Source organism: Nomascus leucogenys, chromosome 10, assembly GCF_006542625.1.
Source record: "Nomascus leucogenys isolate Asia chromosome 10, Asia_NLE_v1, whole genome shotgun sequence".
Lineage (NCBI taxonomy): Eukaryota > Metazoa > Chordata > Mammalia > Primates > Hylobatidae > Nomascus > Nomascus leucogenys.
The window spans coordinates 25,035,507-25,050,905 of NC_044390.1; the positions used below are offsets into that span (position 1 = coordinate 25,035,507).

Consider the following 15,399-nt stretch of genomic DNA (forward strand, 5'->3'; position numbering starts at 1 on the left):
TTGTTTGTTTGCCAGATCCCTGAGAAGTCATTTTGTACTTTGTATCTTACCACACTCTTTCTCTGGAATGCACTGGGTTGAATGTGGCCTGTGAAGAATAGTTCCATCTTTGCACACACAGTCTTCTCTTAAGTTCATACAGGAAGAGTGTCCATAGAACCATTGGTTCAGGCATGTTCTTGCTTCACAAGGTCGCACACAGGGTTGATATTCCTTCCCCTCTGGGCAACTCAGGGCTTTGAAGAATAGGAGACAAAATTTGCTAATGATAAAAGTAACCTATTTAAATTCTAGTAAAAGAAAGGTCAGATTTCTTTTAGAAAATATATTTTGCAAATTTTAGTCTCTTCAAAGTCCATTTTTCATTTACTCTGTAACCATAAATCAGAAACAAAGGCATCAATGTGTTTGTTTTTTGCATTTTTTGGAATTTTTAAACATTTTCTAAGGGGCTGCTAGGATTAGCTGTTATGGTAGGAAACGCTTATCAGATGTATAACAAATATCACCAACAGGCAGCCCAAGTCTGGTTGGCATAAATATACAATCAACTATTATGAAATTATTGCTCTGTGCAGTAAGAGATAACAGTCTACTCAGAATTATAACCGAAATACACTTTTAGTATATAACTCAACCAAATGATAAAAAAGAAAAATGCTGTATATTTAGGTTTGATCCTTCACTGTCAAAAGAAATTACTATTGCTGAGCAGTTTATAAATGATGTTTTAGAAAATCCTTGTGGATTGTCAATGATTGTAAAAAGTCATACTATTAAAAATTAAATGGTCAGATGGTGGGGTTATAAATTGGTACAATCTCAGTGGAGAACAATTTGACAGTGTCTAGTGAAATTGGAGATGACACACATTCCCGATGAATCAGCAATGCCCCTCCTGAATAGTGATTACCTCTCAGGGAAAAGAGAGAGGGAAGGGCTGGAGAAGGCACACAGGGAGCTTCATGTGTGACTGTTTTATTTCTGATATCAAGTGATGTAACTTGTGTTTGTCATAGCTTCTTCTGTGCATTTTATGCTTACTAAATTAGTTCATGATAAAAAAGAAAAAGAAGGAAAGAAGTGATTGCAAAAGTGAAATTTATTTATGATTGAAAAATATGATTCAGTTAACAGTTACTTACAGCAGTAATCAGGTGTTCTCCACTGAATACAGATATCAAACTTGTTGCACAGAGCCACATATGCAGAAAGTGCATCACATTCATAGTTCCAAAAATAGGTATAATTGATCCACATCTTTTCACAAAAGTCTTCCGGTGAAACCTAGAGAAACATTTTGCCTTGAAATAAGTTATATTGTTTTATTTCTCTGAAAGCCCTAAGCTAGACTAAGATTATTTGGAGAATCAAAGAGTAGCAAGTTAATATTCATTATACTTCATCATAAACTTTACATTTTCAAAAATTCTTAATATTGAACATCACTCTAAACACATTTAAATAAGACAAATACCATCTGCACTAATCTACACAAATCTTTCTTATAAAGATGGAAAAGAAAACAGAGTATGTGGAGCCAAGCAAAAATTTATTTCTAATATCCACTGTGGGCTACAACTGCCTTTTCTATATACTGAATAAGAGTTTGAAAAATTATAGATTAAATTGGAAGCTCACAAAGCATTCTCTAATGGTATACAGCATTGCTTATTAAATAAAGTTACAAATGCTTCTCAAAACTTTTATTAATATTCAATATTAGTTACATAATTTATAAAAATTTGGCACACCTCAATTTAATTACTCATTTTTTTCCTATAGAATATGTTCCATTTTGATCTAGAGATACCTGAAATATAAATAATGTAGCATGTGACAATATTTATTCCATTTTTCTCTCAACTCATTATTCAACAGGCACATATTAAAGATTTAAATTCAGATGCCAAATTCTGATACAGGCCAAAGTATCTGATAAAAATAGTATTTTTTCATAGTCCATCTATTTTTCTTCAGGGTCTGTATCTATAAAAACCAATGGCTTGGGAGGCTTAGGCGGGCAGATCATGAGGTCAAGAGATTGACACCATCCTGGCCAACATGGTGAAACTCCATCTCTACTAAAAATACAAACATTAGCCAGGTGTGGTGGCACGCGCCTGTAATCCCAGCTACTCCAGAGGCTGAGGCAGGAGAATCGCTTGAACCCGGGAGGCAGAGGTTGCAGTGAGCCGAGATCACACCACTGTGCTCCAGCCTGGCGACAGAGTGAGACTGCATCTCAAACACAAACAAACAAAACAACAACAACGACAACAACAACAACAAAAAAACACAATGGCAAGAAAACAGACATATAGGCCAATGGGACACAGAACAGAGACCCAGACATAAATCCACACATTTACAGCCAGCCAACTGATTTTTGACAAAGATGCCAAGAGTACACAATGGGGAAAGAAAAGTATCTCCAATAGATAGTGCTGGGAAAACTGAATATCCACTAGCAGTCAAATGACATTAGATCCTTAATTCACATCATATACAAAAAGTCAACTCAAAAGAGACTATAAGACTTAACTGTAGGACCTGAAACTACAAAACCACTAGACAAAAATAGAGGAAAAGCTCTAGGACACTGGTCTGAGCAATAATTTTCTGCATATGAACCCCAAAGTACAGAAAACAAAAGAAAAAATAGACACATGGGATTGCATCAAAATAAAAGTTTCTGCACAGCAAAGGAAACAATCAACGTAGTAAAGAGACGACCTATAGAATGGGAGAAAATATTTGCAAACTATACATCTAATAATGGGCTAATATCCAAAATACATGAGGAACTCAAACAACTCAATAACAAGAAAACAAATAACCCAATTTAAAAATGGTCAAAGGAACTGAATAGATACTTCTCAAAAAAAGATGTGCAAATGTCCAACAAGTACATGAAAAATGTTTATTATCATTAATCATCAGAAAAGTACAAATTAAAACCACGATGTGATATTTCCTCACACTTGTTAGAATGGATATTATCAAAAAGACAAAAACCAACAATCATTGGCGAGGATGTAGGGAAAAGATAACACTTGCACACTGTTGGTGGGAATGTAAATTAGTACAGCCATTGTGGAAAACAATATGGAGGTTTCTCAAAAAATTAAAGATAGTAATATTATATAATTGAGCTACCCTACTACTAGGTACATATCCAAAGGAAATGAAATCAGTATGTCACAGAGATGCCTGCACATCCATGTTTACTGCAGCATTATTCACAATAGCCAAAATATAGAATCAACCTACAGGTCTGCCAATGGATGAATGAAGAAAGAAAATTTGGTAAATATACACAATGGAATATTATTTATCCTTTAAAAAGAATGAAATTGTGTAATTTGTGACAACATGAATGAACCCAGAGAACATGATGTTAAGTGAAATAAGCCAGGCACAGGAAGACAAATACCACATGATCTCACTCACATGTGAAAACTAAAAAAGTTGATCTTATAGAATCGAGGAAGGAATTATGGTTACCAGGGACTGAAGTGATTGGGAAGATGTTGTTAAAGGGTACAGAATTTCAGTTAGATGGGCGGAAGTCCAAGAGATCTATTGTATAACATGTTGACTATAATAATATATTACATTATTGAAAAATGCTGAGAGTGGATGTAAAGTGTTATCATCACACAAGTGATAATCACATGAGGTAATGCATTTGTTGATTAGCTAGATTTCATCATTCCACAATGTATATACACTTCAAAACATCACGTTGTACACAGTAAACACATACAATTTTATCTGTCGATACAAAAATAAAATTAAATATTTTTAAAGATGCAGAAAAAAGCCCTAAGATTTGACTTTCTTTTCAATGTCCTTTGTGAAATCCTCTCAGTTTCCAACCACCTTACTTTGCACAGAATACTTGCTTTAGTCATTAATAGCCTTCTTTTAATCAAATGCAATGAAACTGATATTCTAAACCCTCCCTGATCTCTCAGAAGTCTATATTGCCATTAGCACGTCCACTTGCTTAAAATGTTCTCTCCTTGAACTTCAAAGGTACCGCACTCCATTGCCTTTCTATCTACTTGGTAATTGTTTCTTCTACCTGCCTCTCATTCTGTTTTACTAGATCCCATCCTCAATGGTCATGTTCTGTCACTGAAAATGCTCTCCCCAAGCTCATCCATTCCCATGGTTTCTATCACCATTTGGGGCATTTAAACCTTCTTTGTCTTGGTTTCTTCATATGTGAAATAGAGTTAATACTAACAACTACTACTACTTAAGATTGCTGTGAAAATTAAATGAGCTAATATATGGAAAATGTACAGAAAAAACCTGACACATCATAAATTATCATTATTTTAAAAATCCGTATACTAATAACTCTTCCAACCTGATCTCTGGCCTCAACCTATCTCCTCTGAGCTCCCGAATTACACTCCATAGTTTCTGCTCTGTTTTTACTCTGATGATGCACATGAATTAATCTGTCCAAAAAAAAAAAAAAAAGTATCCCTTCTCTACTTAGCCCACAAAAGCTGATTCTTCTGTATCCTCTGCTTACTTATTAACTGATGAACACTTTTATCATTCATTGGGTACCTAACTACGTATCAGGCACTGTACTATGCATAAGAATAAAGATAAATAAAACAGACCTGTTCTCTGCTTGTGGATCTCAACAACTACAAAAACAAAGCCTTTGAGTAAGATGAAGAGAAGCCACCATGCTAAAAAGGATTGAAAGAAAAAAGTATTCCAGCTGGGGAAACAGCAAGAAGAAGAGCCTTTTGGCAGAAAAACTCCTGGAATATTAAGAGAGCTGAGGGGAGGCAACAATGGTTGGAGCTTAGCAAACAAGAAGAGCGTAGCACAAGACGTGGCTGGAGAAGTAGGTGGGCCGGATTATAGAGGACACTGACAGCCCTGGTAAGAACTTTGGAATATACTCTAAGTGAAATACAGTGAAGGATTTTAGGTAGAGAAATCATACATTCTGTTTATAATTTTAAGATATTATTCTGTCTGCTTTGTAGAGATTTGCAAACAAGGATGAAGCTCAGTGGTAGAAGACTACAGTAACCAAAACGGCATGGTACTGGTACCAAAACAGACATATAGACCAATGGAACAGAACAGAGGACTCAGGAATAACACCACACATCTACAACCATCTGATCTTTGACAAACCTGACAAAAACAAGCAATGGGGAAATGATTCCCTATTTAATAAATGGTGCTGGGAAAACTGGCTAGCCATATGCAGAAAACTGAAACTGGATCCCCTCCTTAAACCTTATATAAAAATTAACTCAAGATAGATTAAAGACTTAAATCTAAGACCTAAAACCATAAAATCCCTAGAGGAAAACCTAGGCAATATCATTCAGGACAGTCATGGGCAAAGACTTCATGACTAAAACACCAAAAACAACGGCAACAAAAGCCAAAGTTGACAAATGAGATGTAATTAAACTAAACAGCTTCTGCACAGCAAAAGAAACTATCATCAGAGTGAATAGGCAATCTATAGAATGGGAGAAAAATTTTGCAATCTATCCATCTGACAAAGGGCTAATATCCAGACTCTACAAAGAATTTCAACAAATTTACAAGAAAAAAAAACCCATCAAAAAGTGGGTGAAGGATAGGAACAGACATTTCTCAAAAAAAGACATTTATGAGGCCAACAAACATATGAAAAAAAAGTTCAGCATCACTGGTCATTAGAGAAATGCAAACCAAAACCACAGTGAGATACCATCTCACACCAGTTAGAATGGCAATCATTAAAAAGTCAGGAAACAACAGACGCTGGAGAGGATGTGGAGAAAGAGGAACATGTTTACACTGTTGGTGGGAGTGTAAATTAGTTCAACCATTATGGAAGACAGTGTGGCAATTCCTCAAGGATCTAGAACCAGAAATACCATTTGACCCAGCAATCCCATTACTGGGTATCTACCCAAAGGATTATAAATCATTCTACGTATGTTTATTGCAGCACTGTTCATAATAGCAAAGACTTAGAACCAATCCAAATGCCCATCAATAATAGACTGGATAAAGAAAATGTGGCACATATACACCATGGAATACTATGCAGCCATAGAAAAGGATGAGTTCATGTCTTTGCAGAGACATGGATGAAGCTGGAAACCATCATTCTCAGCAAACTAACACAGGAACAGAAAACCAAACCCCGTATGTTCTCACTCATAAGTGGGAGTTAATAAGAACACATGGACACAGGGAGGGGAACATCACACACCCCGTCGGGGGGTGGGGGACTAGGGGAGCATTAGAAGAAATACCCAGTGTAGATGATGGGTTGATGGGTTGTTGGGTGCAGCAAACCACCGTGGCACATGTATATTTATAACAAACCTGCATGTTCTGCACATGTATCCCCGAATATAAAGTACAATTTTTTAAAAAAAGATGTAAGTCAGGAGAAGCATCTATTAAACTGTCTGATGTTCTGTTAAAAAAAATTCAAATTACATAGCTTTGTCATTGGACCAGGCAAGAGATGATGGTTGTCCGGATTCAAATAGTGGTGGGAAGAAATGCGTGGATATTGAATATATTTTGAAAGTGGACTCAACATGACTTGGTGATAGCTTGGATGGAACCGATTGAGTATCAACAGGCCATCAAGAATTTCTTTATCTCGATATGTTACCCTGTTTAAGCTAGAAAGTTGAAGTCATCTACAAATGCTCACCCTCCCTTAGTACTAACATCTAATTGGTCCTTAAATCCTGCCCATTCCACATCCCAAATACCTCCCAAATGCCATCTTTCTTTTCTGAACGTGCCGCTATTCTCACTTGCTTCCCACTGACCAGCAGAGTCCATCATCATTTTCCCAAAGTAGATTTGCTTTAAAATAATTCAACAGGGGCGGAGTGTGGGCAGAAGGAGTGAAGAAGATAGGCAGAAAAAAAGAGGCAATTTTTAAATGATTTTTTAATCTGGATGACGGACACCGAAAAGTTCTTATACTGTTCCCACCACTTTTGTGAATATGTAAACATTACCACAATAAAAGGTTAAAACAAGCAAATAAATAAAAACTACTCAGAGGCCTTTTAATTAGCTACCTTACTATACCTGCCTAGCCGATCTTCTTCAGACCTTCATACAGATCTATTGAGCAAATTGTCATGACCCTCCCTTTTTTTTTAGTTCTTAACTTTCTTTTTTTTCTTGCAACAGGACTTTAATCAAAGTAACTTTTAGAAGCAGAAGGTAGAGAAAGGGAAACTCTATCTCAAGGTTGATTAGAGTTCAGCCCAAAGAAGTCACTATAAACTCAAAATTTCTTTGAAGTATTTTCTTGAGGTCATGCAAGTTTTACATTCTGGTGCTTAATATTCTGTGTCTTTTAAATAAAAATAATGTCTTAACACTTGAGGCTTTGAAAGAAAAACAAATACACCCTGCCTAGCTCATGGATTAATGGGCACTCTGATATTGCATTCAATCCCTTAATATCCACGTAAGAAATCTGCAGTGAATTGAGGAGATTCGATGCCAAATATCGAGTTCAGCATGATGGTAATACTGTGTCTTCTCTACCTCCATTTTGCAATATCCGAGAACTATGTGGGTAAAAAGAAAATGCATTTTCCACTATTGTATGGACTGTGCCAGAGTTATTACTGAATCATCATGACCAGAATGCAGCTAAAGATGTTGACTGAAGACACAGGCTACTGTGTATAGAATCCTCATAAGCTTTGTAAGGGTCTCTTTTAGTTTCTCAAGGAAACACATCTAGAGGCTTTCAGTACTTGAGAGTCTGAAAGTACTAGTAGGTCCTACAGTCAATTATTTTTATCTTGTTCTCAAACTTTTTTATAGTATTTTTAATTGGTCACTCTTGAAAAAAAAATCTGCAAAATAAGCCAATTTTGTGAGTTCTTCTTTACCATTACTGTTAAAATAATCCATTTACATTATTTAGGTTTTACTTTTTATCTTTTCTTTCCATGATGAAAAATTATATTTTCAACTCTGACTATAAAAATATTATAGCCATGGTCAGATGTGATGGCTCACACCTGTAATCCCAACACTTTGGGAGGCCAAGGCGGGTGGATCACTTGAGGTCAGGAGTTTGAGACCAGCCTGGCCAACGTGGTGAAACTCCATCTCTATTAAAAATACAAAAAATTAGCCAGGCATGGTAACACATGCCTGTAATCCCAGCTACTCAGGAGGCTGAGGCAGGAGAGTTGCTTGAATCTGAGAGTTGGAGGCTGCAGTGAGTCAAGATCATGCCACTGCACTGGATGACATCAGTGCCTGGATGACAGAGCGAGACTCTTCAAAAATATATATATATATAAAATTAATTATATTATATTATATATTATATATTGTATTAATTATATAATTATATTAATATATAATGAAATATATAATATATTATATATTATCATATAAAATATATATTATATATGATAATATATAATATATAATTATATATTATATATGATAATATATAATATATAATTATATATTATCATATAAAATATATTATATGATAATATATAATATATAATTATATATTATATATATTTACATATTATATATTATATATTATATTATATATAATATAATATATAATATAAAAATATTATATATTATATATAATATAAAAATATTATATATATTATATATAATTATATATAATTATATAATATATATAAATATATTATATATATTATATATAATATAAATATATTATATATATTATTATATATAATATAAATATATTATATATAATTATATATATTATATATATTATTATATAATATATATATATTATATATTATATAAAATATATAATATAAATATATTATATATAATTATATATTATATATATATATTATTATATAATATAAATATATTATATATAATATAAAATATATAATATAAATATATTATATATAATATAAAAATATATAATATAAATATATATTTTTATATTATATAATATATTTTTATATTATATAATATAAAAATATAATAATATATATTATATAGCCAATACCTTCTTTAAATTGATTTATATCTATGTAGCAGATAAAATGGCAAATTAACTTTCTTTTGTTGAAAGATATTCAAACTATAACACTTAAAAAAATTATAAAAATTTATCCCATCATTGAACAGCCTAAGAAAATACAAAAGCAAGATGTTCTTTGTGAAGAGAGTGATGGGTTTAATGAGGATCTTGATGGACAAGCCTGACTTTCCAAATGATTCTAAAACTAGTTCTGAAGAAACCTTTTGAGCCAAGATTACTTGTTATTTATAAAAATAAACAATAAAGCAAAATATTCTAGTAATTATTCTTAAATTCTGCATGATTGGTTTTTAGATGTTACCCTAGGAATAGTTTTATGTGGTTGTTGATTTAGATTTTCCAACATAAGACACAACATAACTTGGTGCCCATTTACATTTCTACAATAAACAAAACCCACACACTTTAAGTAAGCATTAAGGCTGGAGTGCAGTGGCGTGATCTCGGCTCACTGCAGCCTCTGCCTCCCAGGTTCAAGCAATTCTCCTGCCTCAGCCTCCCGAATAACTGGGATTACAGATGTGTGCCACCACACCCAGCTAATTTTTGTATACTGGAAGATTATAAGGGAAAAGTGGAAGCTATCACAGACTAAATGGTATCCTGTGTTGCTTCATTATGCCTTGAATAGTCAAGCTGAAAGTTTCCTGATATAACCAACCTTTCAAGTTCCCAGTTAAAAACGCAATTTAAAAAAATCATGATGCTTTAAAAAGACAGACTAAAGTGGCACTGAATGAGTTTTAAAGTGTTTGCTATTTCTTCATGTTTATGTGCATGCATTTTAAAAATGTGAACATTTAAAACTTATTTTCATCCAAATCTCCATGTAAAACTGAAGTTCCACAAAGATATGCCATTTTTATCCCATGACTTCATACTTTTGTCTTTTCCCTCGGGGAACGCATAAGGCAGCATCAAAGGTCATTCACAGTTAGCTCCTTCCTGACTTGACAATTCCCTTGCTTTCCTTCCCTGACTCTTCCCTTCATAGATGTTGCACCAAACTCTTTTAATGTTTTCCTCACATGGACTTTAAACCAAACTTTCTCTTGCATATACAGTCAGCCTCCCTTACCCAGGGTTTCTGGTTTCCACATCCATAGATTCAACCAACCACGGATGAAAAATATTCAGAAAAACCGATGTGAGAGAGATCTGGCTGTGACATCTGTCATCCCACTGACTGCCAGGGTTGATTCGGCTGATCTGGCTCGCTAAGCAAGTGTTCCTTCCTCCCTCACTGCTCCATTTATGTCCCTCCTGAAGGTGTACATTTGGTTGAAAGGACGACCATCCCCAACAGAGGACCAGCCTTTGGTCAAGGGTATATGAGTAGCTGCACTCTCCTGCTAGAACCTCCAAAGAAGCTCTCAAAAATACTCAGAAAAAGAAAGTAAATATATATATATATAAGAATAAAAAATAATAAAAATGTAAAAAATAATACAGTGTAAAAACTATTCATATAGCATTTATCTTGCATTAGGTATTATAAGTAATCTAGAGATGATTTAACATATATGGGAGAATTGTGTAGGTTACATGCAAATACTATATTGTATCTTATAAAGGGACTTGGGCATCCAAGGATTTTGATATCTGTGAGGGTCCTGGAACCCACCTCCCACTGAGGGACCATTGCATTGTTATCTCTGCCTGGAACTCCATCCCTCCCTCTTCTCTCCTAGCAAACTCATACTTTTAAACAATTCAAAGATCTAAAACTCTGGGCCGGGCACAGTGGCTCACGCCTGTAATCCCAACACTTTGGGAGGCTGAGGTGGGTGGATCATGACGTCAGGAGATTGAGACCATCCTGGCTAACACGGTGAAATCCTGCCTGTACTAAAAATATTAGCTGGGCGTGGTCACGGGCACCTGTAGTCCCAGCTACTCGGGAGGCTGAGGCAGGAGAATCACTTGAACCTGGGAGGCGGAGGTTGCAGTGAGCCGAGATCGTGCCACTACACTCCAGCCTAGGCGACTGAGTGAGACTGTCTCAAAAAAAAAGAAAAGAAAAGAAAGATCTAAAACTCCATGAAGTCTCCTCCAAACCTGGGCTCCTGTGTACCTCTATAATGTATATTTTAATGTATCTGCTCACAGACTTGCCTTCCTACTAGGCTCCTTGAGGGCAAGGAAAGCGTCCTATTCATTTTCTATCACAGGAATCTAACATAGTGATTTCTATGTACTAGCTGCTCACTAAATTATAGTTAAATGATTCATAAAATACTGTATTTGTCCTTTGTCTTTAATAATGGATTTTTTAAACAATATGGATTATTTAAAATACCTACTAATCACTTAAACTCAGAAAGTTAGAGACTAATAAAGACCAAGTAAATCGAGTAAGTGACAGATTCTATTACAAGTATATGCCTAAGAAGCCAGGATCATAAGGAATTGATTAAAGCCTCACTGCCTTGGTCTTGATACTGGGTTATCAAATGTCATTGATCTCTGTTTCCTGGAGACATTTATTCATAGGACAAACTTTTTTTTTTTTCTGAAAGCTGTAGATATAATTCTAACGAAGCATGAAGAAAAGAAATAAAATTATCCTTCTTTTGTTTGTAAGCCTGTAAACAATAAGTGATTCTGAATTCCAAAGCATACTGACAGAAGGTTGGGGGTTTTGTTCTCAGTAGAAGAACATCATAGCAAGAACAGTAACGTATTGGCTTTTACTCTCAACATATCTAACATGAAAGTATTATTTATGGTTGCTTCCAACTTACTTTATCATGACATGGAATGAAAATTCTTCTATTTAATAAATCAATGCACTGGCTGCAATCATGCTCAGTACAATTCCTAACAGGTCTTCTCATTGTTACTTCAAATGATTTCTCAATTTCCCAGCTCTCAATAAATAATCCTATATCTTCCATATTTGTAATAATTGTGCCATTTTGCATCCTTAGATCATCATCCGGATCTTCATTGCAAATTCCTTGAAAGAATATATGACAGTTAGAAGAAAAAAACTTAAACCAGTGTAGACAGCACAACTAAATCAGTTAAATAATTGATTTTAAATGAACAAATGATTTACTGTATGAGGTACCAAGTTTATGTATCCTTGAACTTTTACATTGAAAGAACTTTATAATTATGTTCTGATTTTTTGATAAAATAGTGTAGAACTAACTGCCTTAACCCAATAAGAAATAAATCAAAAGCCTAGAAGTCAAGATATATGAAGAGATCAGAGAAGATTAAGAAAGAAGACATTAATTCTGTTCCTATACTCTTCCATTACCACCACCATCTTCTAACTTAGTAACTAGTGGCCTGGCAAGGTACTTTCCACAGTAATGGACATTTGGTGACTGGCTCCCAGGCTTCCACTTCCCTGTGAAAACTCTGCCTGAAAATATTAAATATTTTTCTTTCAGGAACTATCACTGCTCCATCACCTAGTGCATGACATCATTCCAGGGGAGGGCTCTGATTGGCATAAAGGTAATCTTCACTCCCTTGCATTAGCAACTGTTCCAGGTAATCCAGGCATAAACCAGCAAGCATGTAGCAGTCACCTAGGCACATGAATTTATTCAACATAGGGACAACTATTATCAAGCTCAAGACTTGAACTGGGAATTCTAGGACACAGGCAATTTCCCTTCCTTGGGATGACATGACCTGTTGATGGCTATAATGCCTTGACCTGCTGCAGCCTCTATCTTCCTTGAGAAAAGCCAAACTGAGGATGAGCTTACTCTTCACCAAATGCAGTGCAGAGCCAAGGAAAGTAATGAGACCAGGTCTATATTCATACCTTACCCGAATCCCACCCGACTTTAAGACATAATTTTTCTTAATTCCCAAGACTCTGGGCTATAAAATATATGAATAAAAATTTTCTTCAAACATCAAATCTTAATCCCCAAGGAGATATATCAGGATGAATAAAGGTTGCAATGCCTCACCTTTGTAAATACACAGGGTACTCCATGCAATTAAACATTAAAAAAAAAAAACCTAAGTGGACTACATTGTAAAGGAGCTACTATTTTTTAAGTCTAAACTTTTCTAGAGAAAGGTAATTTCTAGTAAAAATATGTTTGCACTGCAACTTCAGTCACCACTCCAGACTTCATAGTGCTGTGTAGAATAAGATGTCAATATAAGCCTCTCATTCCAGTGTTCAGACTCTGTTTGGATAACAGTCTTACTCACTAGAAGCTTTTCAGCCAGCACCTAGTCTAGTGATCCTGACAGTACCCAGATTTCCCTTTAATGAAGCACACTTCTCTCATTGTGGAGGTCAAGGAATTTAGGGCATGAGCCCTGGTTAGTATAAAGGTGATCCTAGCCCTCTCTCTGCAGTGCTTAGTTAAGAATCCAGCTAGCAGAGTGGCTGTCTACATGAAAGCAAGAGCTAACAGAGAAGGATAAAAAACATAAAAATCAAACTGAAATAATACCCTTCAAAAGTGATAAGTTATAGGAGAAAATATGCATTTCCTGTCTCAGTTGTTACTCAATAATAACTATTGATTTAGTACATATACTCAATAATGCCTATTTCCAAATCATAACCTTAAGTCACCATAGAAATTTATGCTATGTTTAGCATACTCTAAACAAGTGAGGAACTATGAAAACCATTTTAGCAAAAATTTCCAAAAATGTTCAAATTTTTAAACAGGAAATTTGGATATTTTGTGTAATTTACTGAGGGCAAGGACTTAGCCACTCATTTTTGAGTTGTCAGCATCAAGCATAATGTCAGACACACAATAGGTGACCCATAAACTTGTATTTAATTAACATTTGCTGAGATTAAAAATAGACATATTTGTACTAAACCAACATTTATTGACTGTATTTATGTGTTGTGTTTACATTAACTTTCACATGTAATCCAAACAATCTTGAAAATGGATATTACTGTCCCCTTTTAAAGATGAGGAAACTGACATTCTCTTCAGAGCACACAGCTGTAAAGAGAATAACCTGTGTTCAACTTTCTAGCAGACACCAGAGCCAGAATTCTTTTTATCTCATTATGTACCTACAGATATTTCTAATTTGTTTTCTTTGACTTAAAACTCTTTTATATACCTGTGTAATACATTGCAATATCAAACCCAGACGTAATGGTATATCTAAGCTTTACATTTCATAATAAAACTAGGACAAATATTCTGAATAGTATGTTCTTTCAAGATGACTTAAACAAGTTTTCCCTGATTTCAAGCTTTTAAAAAAATTAAGAGGAAACACAGATATGTAAGCCTTTAAACTTTCCATGCCTCATCTGTATAATTTATAAATTGAGAAAACACTATTATCTACTTACTAGATCTTAAAATTAAGTGAGTTAAAGTATGTAAAATAATGCCTGACGCTTCATTAATGCCTAATAAAGATGAGCTAGTGGAAACACAAACAGCACCGTAGTAACAGCAGTAAGCACGTATTTTCATAAAATACCCAAATTGAAGTGTTATTTCCTGCTTCTTAGCACATTTATGGAAAAATCATTGCTTCCTTCAGTATTTACATGGGAACTGAAAGTTAATATCACATCTCAAATCTGAAAAATGAGGCAACAGGGTCCAAAATAGCATAGCATGAATAGAAAAAAAAAAAACAGACGAAATCAAGATTTGAAGGGCAGTGCTCACCACAAAGTCCTTCTGTGTAGGACGACAAGTTAAATCGGAAGCCAAAATGAATGTCTATGATTCCTGTAAGATGAGACCACTTTATGATTAGTCCAGCTGGAGTAGTAATTACATACATTGAACCAGAATCCTCTATGGACAGTTCCTGACTTGAAAAGGGCAAAGGCACAACAATGGAATCCACTTCTACCTAGAATAACATAAATACACCTGTTAAGAAATATTTACTTAAATATACAAATTAGAAGAATACAGATTATTCCTTTATTCTGATTTAATGTAAACTATTTTTTAATTTTTTAAAAAAAATGTATTTCTTACTGCTGCCACAGCTTCTCAGAACTTTTAAGGTCTTTATTGTTCCTTTGCTGTGCCTTGCTCTAGTCAATATTTGTTCTAATGTCATTGCCTTTCATTTTCCTCAGAATTTAACTTTCTTCTATGTTATGTACACTTTTATGTCTGTTTCCTTCAGTCTATGTTTATATTGATAACACCATCTTTCTAATATGGATTTAAGATAATAATGTTATTTTCCAGATGTTCTTCTTAATCTGGATTATTTCCTTGATCTTCTAAATCATTGTTTGCTTAACTGCAATGTTCATAACAATCATCTGTCAGGCTTGTTAAAGATCAAGATTCCCAGTGATTCTACTTTCCAGGTTT

General features: G+C 34.4%; 1 protein-coding gene across 2 annotated transcripts in view; it reads right to left on the reverse strand.

Moving 5' to 3' along the window:
• The window catches only part of OTOGL (otogelin like), a 161,223-nt gene that overhangs the window by 25,431 nt on the left and 120,393 nt on the right, over positions 1-15,399 (reverse strand). For both annotated transcript variants that reach the window (XM_030821838.1, XM_030821839.1), the window contains 4 exons: positions 14,731-14,920; positions 11,833-12,047; positions 1,146-1,287; positions 51-236 (listed from right to left, as the gene is read on the reverse strand). In XM_030821838.1, coding sequence (XP_030677698.1) covers positions 51-236; positions 1,146-1,287; positions 11,833-12,047; positions 14,731-14,920 — 733 coding nt within the window. The remainder of the gene's footprint in view (positions 1-50; positions 237-1,145; positions 1,288-11,832; positions 12,048-14,730; positions 14,921-15,399) is intronic.